Source organism: Centruroides sculpturatus, unplaced genomic scaffold (assembly GCF_000671375.1).
Source record: "Centruroides sculpturatus isolate CEXI.00-Female unplaced genomic scaffold, Cexi_2.0 scaffold1560, whole genome shotgun sequence".
Taxonomy (NCBI): domain Eukaryota; kingdom Metazoa; phylum Arthropoda; class Arachnida; order Scorpiones; family Buthidae; genus Centruroides; species Centruroides sculpturatus.
Window position 1 is genome coordinate 17,033 of NW_019385968.1, and position 11,643 is coordinate 28,675.

Sequence of the window (11,643 nt, forward strand, 5' to 3'; positions counted from 1 at the left end):
TATATAATACTGTACAGACGATAGTAAACTCAATTTACCCGTCTAAATTTTCCGTAGCGTGGCGCTGGACGGCGGAAAGTAGTTCGGCTGCTCATCCACTATTGGTCCAGATTCGACCAATGTTGTCGCGACACGAGTCGGCGACGACGTTTTACGAGTCTCTTTATACGAATACTGCCGCAATTTTTACGCTACGTTATAGAAACTTCCGTTATAGAAACCCACGTTATAAAGGGGGTCGACTGTATTTCCCGAATCGAAACGATATCGATTTCGATAAACATCGAACAGAGAGTATACATAATTTAAGGTAAAATAAAGCAATTAAAAGCGTTAATAATAAATTACAATTTAATAGCAATAAATAAAATAATTAAATGAGATATAATCAAATGAAAATTGCCTGAAGAAGCAATGATTATAGCGTGTTAAACAGAAATGTTTTCCGAAATATTAATAGCTGTCGTTAGTTATCAAAGATGTGTGATTTAATTTTTACATTTAATTATAAAGGACACAGTCTAACTTTATTGCTACTGAAAGATAATAGTATTTAAAATAGAATTTTGATGTTTAATGCTATTTTGTTGTTATAAATGGACGAATAACACACAATTTAACAGATAGAAACAAACACGTCTAAAATAAAGCGATAAAAGAACAAAACATATACGAATGTAACGCGAGAGAGAGACGATTTCTCGTGCATTGTTCGTCCTGTTCTGTTTGAATTTCAAGTGCAAATAAAATTCGAGATTTTTATCCGTATGTAGGAATTTTAGTTTAGGTGTGAAAACGAATTTTCAAGCTAACAAATAAATAAAAAATATATTTAAAATACGCCCCAAGGTGTTCTCGACAAAACATTATTTAACGAGTAAGGGGTTAAAAATTTCATTGCTTTTCAAGTTCAGTGAAAAATGCACGAGAAGTGTACACGTTGAATTTGTCTCTCGCTTGCGCGTTAGCTTCGTATGTATTGTGTTCTTTAATGGTATTATTTTTGGTTTGTTTGTTTATATCTGTCATATCGCGTGTTATTCGTCCATTTTTAACAATAAAATGAAATTAAACGTCAAAATGCTCTATCTACCAAAAATCAGAATCTCCAAGTAGCAACAACGTGAGATGGTGTTTTTATAATTAAATGCAATAATTAAATCACGCATCTAAGTTAAGTAAGGATAGGTGTTAATCATACGGAGAACTCAATATAATCATTGATAACTAATGCAATTTTCATTTTATTATACTATATCCAAGTATTTTATTTGCTGTTTTTGATTTTTTATTTATTATTAGGGCATTTAACACTTTCCACCTCGTGAGTACTAGGATTTATGTGTTAGCAAGCCCATTATTGGTTTGACCAGCCACTCAATAGGGCGCCATGCAGTGAAAGACGGGGCCCGACAAATATTGTTTAGGTTCGGGAGATAGTTTAATTAACTTTCCGTTATTTATAGTGAGAAATCTGCTTCAAACATCGAACGATTCTGAGTTCGAATGGCTTGCTAAGATAAATTAAGTTTGAAAACTTCGACAATGAAGCACAACTGTATTTAATACTATATCATTTTCATTTTATGATAAAATAAAACTTATAATATTTAATTTTTTGCAGAATATTATTTAATAATTAAATATTTATACTTAATAACGATAGCATAATGAAGAATTAAAAAGAAAAGGACGATAAAATCCATATAAGTATAGTGTATTTTTGATACTGCTGCTATTACCCTGCTTGTCCAAGTACTATCGTTTCTATTCATCCGTTTATTTCAATACTCGAATTTTCGAATGATTTCACCCGAGTTGAAAAAGGCAGTATGAGGAGGTCTCTGAATACTATTGATAAGGATGCCATCATCAATCAAAACACTATCCGTTACCAAAAAAAGGAAAATCTCGCCTCAAACCAAAAAGGAATGCCAAAAAATTGTTTTCTTCAAACCAAATTTATCTGAAAAAAGTGGCGATACAATAAGTATAAAGAGATAACATACCTTAACGCCCATTGACGAGAAAACTCGTCAAGTTTACATTGCGTTACGAAAAACGTGGGCATTTTTGACAAAACATTTTTTTTTCAATTTTTGAAATGTTTTTGAAATGTTTTTCCCCAAATTTTTTCAACATTTTTTGCCCGCGCGAAAAAATTTTATAGCGATTTTAATGAGCCTTTGATAAGACTCGATTAAGGCTTAATTGTTTTTTAATGGGAGTTTTTTATCAAATTTATTTTATGGTTCCTAAGTTTAGTGCACGGATTTGACTTCGGTAAAGTTATTTAAAGCTGCTTTCTGATGTCAAAAACGGATGTCAAAAACGACCTCCAATAGTTTTTAAATTTTTTTAATTAATGTATTTTATTTTATATAAATTTAATTAATTAGGGGGGTCGGATATCGCAATTAAAATCTTCATTTTTTAAAAATATTTAAAAATACACACGTAGCTCATACTCACCCTACTTTAAACACTTGCCCTCCAGAGACATATATGAGAATGCCCCTGGAAATCAGACTCCAGCTGTGTTCAAGGTCACCCAGCTGTGTAAACAATGACTCATCCAGTCGACTTCCCTATAATTACGGTCCCTATAATTACGATTCCTATAAAACTACGAAAAAATATACGTATTTTGGAAATGTTGAATCGGATTAGTATAGAATCGATTAATTTTATGGAAGAAAACCTTTCAATCAGCCGTAGACCGTAAACTTGACACGTGTCAGGCTGTGATTGGAACGACTTGTGAGAAATCGGATTCCTAATAAATTGGAACATATCTATATCTTATAGAGGGGTCGACTGTATTTCACAGAAAGGGGAAAGAAAGGAAAATAAATTTTGAAGCTTTTTCTTCAAAATTAACGCATTTCTTTCGTTTTTTTCAGTTTTAAGTATTTTTAATGTATTATTTATGCTTAATTACATTATAATTAATTACAGGTGGTCGTTAAGGGGTAAATTAATGAACACCTAATCACTCGCTGAGAGATTTATTATTAAAACAAATGTTTTCAATCCAATCAATGGATCATCATCAAACAAAAGGGAACACTTCAAAAATAGAACAACAAGTTTAAAATACATAATATAAATACAGTAGAGCGTCGTTTATCCGAATCAATTGGGGACTGGGGTTGTTCGGATAACTTATTTTTCGGATAACCGATTATATACGAAAAAATATATTAACCTATCCCGTGTTGAAATTTTTTTCCGTTGCGTGTCGCTTCGCGTTGAACTTTCGTCGATGTTAAGCTTAACGTAAACTTTTTAAAATAATAATCGTGGCTATTGTATCGTTAAAAATAATTTCATGTTTTACAAACGAAATATATACATTGAAACATATAAAAACAAATAAAAATTATACTTTAGGCCGACTAGAATTCTTTCGGATAACTGACGTTTCGGATAACCGACGCTCTACTGTATTAATAACCGATAACATATACGCTATTAATAGCCAAATAATGTTTGTAAATAATAAAATTAATACAAATGCTGATAATACTAAAAATAAAATAAAATAGTCAAAAATTGCAAACAAGTTGTGAATATCTCTAACTTAATAGACAAACTGTTAATACTAAATATTAATATTGCTTACTTAACTATACAGAGATTTTACTACAAATATTATTAAAGTTCCTGCTCTTGTTTTAAGTTTTTAATTGCAAACTTTCAGGCGGAAGGAAGTTCCTCTTGCGTTGATGCAATTTTCTTTAAGTTTGCTTCTATAAATTTCTAACTTTTCAGCCGTTCTTGCCAGAGTCAAAGAGAGTATCTGTTTCAGGATTTTCGCTTCATTCCATCGTAATATTGAACCTTCCGTTTGTGCCATTTAAGCCAATACTGTGGCATTAGAACCTTTTCTAATATTATATCTGTGCTCTTTTATCCTTACACCTAGGTTTCTAGTAGTAACCCCAACATATTCTTTATTTATTCCTAATATCTGATTCTCGTATGGGATCTTATATACACCCGACATATCATTTTTAACCAACTCTTTATCGTTTCTAAGTATTCTGTACAAATTCGGAGCTCTTTTTAAGACCATCCTTGTATATTTTATATTTGCGATTTCATTCATAATGCTTCCTAAGCGCTTGTTGTACGTAAATTTCGTGTTTGTAGATGGACCTCGAACAGATACTATATCTGTCCCAACTTCTAATTTATTGATAATCCCCTTTATAACATTATTCTTGTAGCCCAATGCTTCTGCTACCTGCATGATTCTTTCTATTTCTGCATCCCTGTCTATTATATTTTCGCAGTATAAAAAGCCCTCCTAACAAATGCTCGAAATGCTGCTAATTTATATCTATAAAGATCCTTAGAGCTTGTAGTTATATATATTAAGCTATGCGTTAATTTAATAAATATCCCGGTAGATATACGTCCTTCTCTAAATATAATATTAATGTCCAAAAAATGTACCATAACTGAGCTTTTTTGCTCTAGTTTTTAAGCTAAGGCCTTCCTCATTATCGTTAATCGTATCCATGAAGTTTGCAATTAGTCGATTGTTTTTCATATTATGAATATATCATCAACATACCTTTTGCAACATAGCCACTACTGAAAACGAATTCATCCACCAAATTTATTCAAACATTGTTCACAACTATACCAATCCGGAATGGCTATTTTAAAAGGCAATTTTGGCGACTAAAAATAATATCGTCGACGATATCAAATTTAATATTCAAAAGAAAATTCCCGGTAAGGAGAGAATATACAAATCAATCGACACGATCGTAAACGTTGAAGGAAGTGTCAACTTCCCTACAGAATTTCTAAACTGTTTGCAAGTACCAGAAATGCCATTACAATCCTTCGACTGAAAATAGGATCTTCAATCAAACTAACCAGGAATTTGAACTCACCAAAACTATGTAATGGAACAAGGATGATCGTCAAACAGCTATCGAATAACATTATCAAAGCCGAACTTATGACTGGAAAGGACAAGTGACACACAGTACTTATCCCCAAAATACCACTGATCTCTACTGAACTGCCATTCCAATTTAAAAGACTGCAATTTTCAATCAAATTAGCCTATAATTTTACAATTAACAAAGCACAAGGACACATTTTAAGACATTGCGGCATCAACCTCAAAAACTCCTGCTTCTCTCACCGTCAACTATACGTAGCTTGCTCTCGAGTAAGAAATTCGAAAATATTTACATATATAATCCGGATAACAAAATGAAAAATGTTGTTTAGAAACAAGTATTGTAAATAGTTAAAATATGTTTTCAATACAATTTTTTACCTCTTATATTTTAAAGTTTATTTTTTTATTTCAACTACCACACAATCTCATTTCGACTCCCCGAGCTAAGCCGGGTACCCGAGCTAGTACCGAAAAAGAAGAAAGTTTCCTTTTAAAAATCCTTACGGAAAACACCCTTCTATGCAGATGGCCTAAGAATTGTGTTGCAATAACTAAATGAACGAAAATCATATGTAAAAAAAAATAAATGATTTACAGAAATTTAATCGATAATTCGAAAAGCAATGTACGACATGATGTACTGTTCGTTAGTAGGATTTGAAAGTAATTACCGAAATTATTAGCGATTGGTCGAACGGCTAAAAAATGTATAGAGAAATAAAAGAAACAACCTCAATTATAATCACACATTTATAATCAGCCAACCAAAAACCCCAAAATAAAATTGATTAACACGCGTAATGCTTAGCACGCGCTGTGATTAGCATTCCGTAAGCACGTTTTGATTGTTGCTAAACAATAAATTTTGAGAATACTTGTTCAACTATTGTTGGAGTTCTTAATACGATTGTAGTAAGTTATCGCAAGCGATTTTTTGAGAAAAATGGAGGTTAATAGTAAGTTAATTTTTTTTTTGATGTATAATTATATTATATCTTTTATAACCTGTTGGCAATGAATACATAAACACGCATTAAATAGTAATTTTCTACAAGATATTTAAATATCCCAATAAAAACGTTATACGTTGGAACGATATTTAACTTTGCATTCATTTTCTGTCAAAGACAATTACAGCATTAAACGTATTTTCTGCGAATAAATAAAAATTTGTTATTTTAATTCTGCATCTTTTTCTAAAATTTAAATATTCGGTTCCGTTAAGATGAATAAAAAGAAGCAAACAGAAATTACAAAAGCACTTTTACAATAAGATAAGATAATCAAAAATAAAATTGAAATCTCTCGTTACTTTAAAATAATCTTATGAAAAGTTGTAAGAAATGTAATCTAAAGGCTAATGTATTAGTGATTAATGTATACTTACGACTTGATTTTAAGTACATTTCAGGTTCTGCTCACCGAGCAATGCTATATTACATACGTACAAAGTGTTTTGTCTATTACATTATCTATGGATATTGTTGAATAAATAAATCTATTTCACCGCGACATAAATGCAAACAGTTCTCATTTATAAGTAAAAAGTTGTAACGAAAGAGTAACGAATGTGGAAATTACTTTTAATTGGTTACAATTATCCATTGATTTCTCTTTATTTTTTATCGTTGTTTTTCGAGTATAAAGATATAAATAAATATTTGATTATTTACACTTTTTAAGTTAATTTGATAACTGAATATGTAAAACTCATTTTAAATGGACTTTTTATTATATTGTACGAATGAGGATAAAGCAATCTTCTGAGTATACGCTAGTAACTTTTCAGTAATATTACATTTTCAGTTGACCTTATGATTGAAACAATTTAAAATTTCCAGACAATTAATAATGCCAAATCACATGCTTTTATATCACGTTTAATTTAAGAAATTTTTAAGCAGAAATTAATTAGTTTCTTTTTAATTCCTATACGATTTTTGAATTAAGGTGAAGAAAGTGTTACGAATTTCTGTGTTTATTGTGTTTACTTTTATTCTTTAGATTGTGATGAAAAAGAAAGCGTTTATAATTCAAAGGAAAAAGTTTCAGGTGATAAAAAAGAAGTCACCCTAGAGCAATCGGTCGAGACGATCGTGCATATAATTATGGATCTTGCTGCACGCAAAAAAAGAGAAGAAGCAAAATCGTCTTCTTCTGTAAGTTACAATTCAATGCAAATAATTGAAAATAATTTAAAACTTTTTATTATTTAAAAGTTTACAACTTAAAAACCTACAACAACCATACACAATCTTATAAAATGTGTTATTTAAAATAGCTGCAAATTGTTTATTTATTATTAAATAAATATTTTTTGAGTTAATAAAAAAACAGTACGAGCACTGTAAGAGTATTTTATCATAAATCAGAATTTTTCACTTTTTAAAGAATTCCGCTGAAAAATTGGAAATGGAGAAAGAAGACTCCTTGGATTTAAATGAAACAGGAGAAGTAATGGAGGAAGGTGAGGTCACAAAGAGATTATAACAAATTTTCCGATTCGTAAAATAATTCGTTCATAAATTATTAAGGAATAATTTAATGTTTAATTCATTGTGTTGAAATCTGTTTAAATTAAGTAACTTAATATTAATTATTTATGTAGAGTTTTTCGAGTGTGTTAAATGTCGTAGTTTATTATATTCGAAACGATTCTAAATTACATTAATTTCAAAATGTTTATTTCTAAAACATTCCATATATTTCGTCATAAATACTTGAGATAATTATTTTTGTTGCTGAAACAGTTATATGTGTTTTTGTTTACACATCTATTTCGTTTAATATCTCACAATACGCTAACAATAAGAGAAAAAGTTTGCACGAAAACTTCTACCAAAGAGGCATAGAGACAATTTAATTTTGGTAACTAAAAGTCGAGAGGTAAGGTAATAGAGGAAGTGCGTGCATATTTTCAGAAAGGTCGAATATAATGAACATTTTACACGTAAATGTATATAAATGTGAAATAAACTCTTGTAAAACTTGACAATTAAAATCGAATCGTTTTCTCTTCTGAAGAATTTTATTGTTACAAAAACCGCCCTAGTAAGTGTACACCAAATCAAGGTCTTAACCGAATATCGAATGATCTCAATTGAAATATTTTATTCCAAACGCAATTAAGTAGATGACCGGCACGATTTTGTCGTTATTAGAAACAGTGTTATGTACAGGGGCAAGACACTACTAATTTGAGATGAAAAACGTATATTATAAATTAAATACGTAAAAAATATGTTGAAAAATTGCAGTCTTGCATTGCGGCATTACAATATTCCTTATTTATAGTTAATGGACGCATTGTGATATTAAATTACAAAAAAATTGAAATGTAAATTAATTAAAAAATTATTATCTTTTAGTTTCGAAAGTAATAAAAGAATTTGATAAAACAAGAACTAGTGTTGATAAATATTCATGGGAAAGCGAATCCGAACAAGATGATGATGAAGTAAGATAATATTTTCTAATTTTACTTACTTTAAGCTTATAAACCCATTCTCGTTCTTAGCTGAACTTTTTGAATACCGTTTTGGTATTTTAAGATTTTCGAGTCTATAATAATTTTATGCATTTTAAACGATTGGCCTTAGAAACTTTATATAGAAATTTTGAAAAAGACAGTTTGAAAATATTTAAATATTACTTTGAAAATAAGCAAATTTACGAATACACTGAGATATTTTATTTGTGGAAAATTGATTGTTACAGCGGGATGATGGCATTCGATTAAAAACATTACAGAATTCTAGGTTATTGGCAAACACAAAATATGTTTTAAATGGTTTTCTACACTGCGAATTTAAATCTTTGGCGTATTTCCACCAAATTTGATTGATCGGCAGATAACACTTTGGTGAATGAAACGGTTTGTCAGTACAAACATCGTAAAAATTGAAGATATATTTTAAATTAGTGTTTACTTCACAAATGAAATTAGGCTATTTCCTAAAATCCGAGTATCGCTATAAACGTAGTAACGTTAAACTAAAATAATTACTTATTACATGGTCATTATATTATAGTATTTGATTTGTATAATTACGTAAGGATTTAACACACCGAGTGACCAATTTAGCACACTATAAACATTTTTTATTTCTTTCTATTGTACACAGTTTAAAAAAATGTGTCAGATTGTCTCTCAGTGTGGTAAACCCTCACATAAGATAATTCTTGTGCTTATAAATCAAATATAATGATATAATATAATAGAAGAGTTACAAGTACAAAGTAATGTAATAATCTTAATCTTTGTAGTTGTCATTTCCTAGTTTACCAATACATTTATACTCTTTTCAGAAGACTACAAAGTGTTCGGATATGTTCGTCTATATGTTTTACAAACTGCCATCAATGATCTTTTCCTGCTGGAAAAGAAAAAAGTAAATGCTGCATAATGAAAAAGGTACGTAAAAGATTACGTAAATTTTAATTATAACATGACAATTATTTAATAAAAGTTAATCCATGTAAGATTTGGAATGTTTATGTTAATTAACGAAACGAATAATAAAGGTTACGATAAATGTGCAAAAATAAAACTTCACGTGAAATTCAATTCACTTTAACACTAAGTTATTCTACTAGTGAATAATTTACTTAAAACATAATGTCATAATCGTCAATACCAATTCATTAAGTCATTTGACGGTTCGAATCAACGTCTGAATAACAGTTATATTTACAAGAATTTCTTTATCTCGCTCTCAGTGTACTTTCATTGTGTATAAAGTACCTGTGACAATAGAACACGCTACTGTTACGCCTGAAGTTTAGACGAGTTAATAAAAACAGTTAATGCGAAAACAGAACATTATAGCCTTCACTTTTAACTGGCTCTACTCTCTTGATTATGAAACTAAATGTATGATTATAACCATAACTGATTCAATGATAAGGCCGCATCTTAGTTTGTTATACCCCGTTTGCAGTGAATATTTCAATCCTAATTGTGATCAAAAGCTTAAGTGCAATCCCTCTCGATTGAAACTAGGTTTAATTGCGATAGATTCAAGATAGTTCTTAAAACTAGATTTAGTTATTAGAGAGTTCGCAAGATCTCACACGCGCGAGAAAATACAAGAAGTCGGCTGTTAACAGAAAAATAAAAAAGTCATCCGTGTATTATCAGATATATGGCAAGATAAAGCGTTTATTTATAACCAAAACTTCAATGTTGTTTGTTGATATCCATGATTTACCGCGTTGTTATCTCAGTTTTATCATCGCGTGTAATAACCGGTTCCTTCTCGAGCGGACTTCCTGTGCAAACAGCTTGACAGTCAGAATGCAATTTGTAGGTAAATCGAGATCGAAGTGAGTCGCGAACGTAGTATTACTGTGTTTCTGTTTGTCCCCGGTTATTTGACTGACTCTTACGTTTTATCATTTAATTAATTGAAATAATAGTATTATTTAACTCACTGTCAACAAAGGTATAATATAATCTGCGTTAAGCAAAATTTTAAGCGGAGGTTTACAAATTATGAGTTCTATGATTTTGCTAAAATCACCACAAAGGCTTGATTTGTCTACACTTTTACATAAATTCTATGTATTAATTTGTGATCTTCGCCGACTTTTGTTCTGGTTTATTTGAAATTCAGACAACAGTTTATTGTGTTTTCCGACTTTTATGTTTCTGTATATATTTAAATGTCTGGGTGGCTGTACATACAAAGTGTAAACTAAGTTTCTAAGAAAGTTTAAAGTTTTGCATACAGTTTCATAATACATATTTTATATATAATATAAAAGTAATCATATATTATACTTTTAAATAAAGAGAATATATTTTAAATTTAGAAACACGATTAAAACTTGCAGCAATTTTTTTTACTTGTTTCATATTTTATTATTTTTTTCAATTGTTCTAATTCATAATATGTTACTAGGAATTAATTGTACTGTTGTTCTACGTTAATATTCGCGTATGATCTAATTTAATTACGCAATGTTGTCCGTTCGATTTTGCTTTCGAGCATTTTCTCTAAGAATATTTTGAAATAATGTCACAATAAATATAGATATCTAATAACAATGGACCGCGTGTTATTAGTTTAAATAATAACTATTACGAATATAACTAAAGTTCTAAATATATTACTGTATTATTATTCGAATGGATTCACTGATAAGTTACTGTTGAATTTCGTCGCAATTTGTATAATTGGGCTGCAATTATGTAATTGCAGACCTATACATTTCCACTATCGTCTGACTGCCCTTCGGTAATATAGGGAAAAGAATTAAATAGATGGAAATCGAGAGCATATATAAGAAGCCTAGAAATCGGAGACATGAATTAACTATATAAAAACTTCCGGTCTGTGTCTGGCTTTCTATATCTGGTTTGAATTTTTATCTATTTAGATAGATGTTTCCTGCAATAAGAACAGAATAACAGACAGACAACGATAGGAATTTACAAGTCTGCGATGAAAATTATAGCTCAATTATATAAAAAATTTTACTAATAAGTATATATTTATTTAGGATTTTTATCTATTTAGATAGATGTTTCTTGGAATAACAATAGAAAAACAGACAGACAACGATAGGAATTTACAAGTCTGCGATGAAAATTATAGCTCAATTATATAAAAAATTTTACTAATAAGTATATATTTATTTAATTTTTACAGAAACAAAGCTATAAAATAAATCGAAATTACATTCTTATATTTATTTAAATATGTAAAAATTTT

The 11,643-nt window shown here is 29.6% G+C and overlaps 1 protein-coding gene across 2 annotated transcripts; it reads left to right on the forward strand.

Annotated features, from left to right (window-relative positions):
• Positions 1-5,573: 5,573 nt before the first annotated feature.
• LOC111612862 lies at positions 5,574-10,757 on the forward strand. Of its 2 annotated transcripts, XM_023354135.1 has the most exons (5): positions 5,574-5,883; positions 6,932-7,086; positions 7,319-7,394; positions 8,296-8,384; positions 9,236-10,757. In XM_023354135.1, the coding sequence occupies exons 1-5, from the start codon at positions 5,871-5,873 to the stop codon at positions 9,320-9,322; spliced, it is 420 nt and encodes a 139-aa protein (XP_023209903.1). In that variant the 5' UTR covers positions 5,574-5,870; the 3' UTR covers positions 9,323-10,757. The 2 variants fall into 2 exon arrangements, with proteins under 2 accessions (XP_023209903.1, XP_023209904.1); XM_023354136.1 differs by lacking the exon at positions 8,296-8,384.
• The last annotated feature ends 886 nt before the right edge of the window (positions 10,758-11,643 follow it).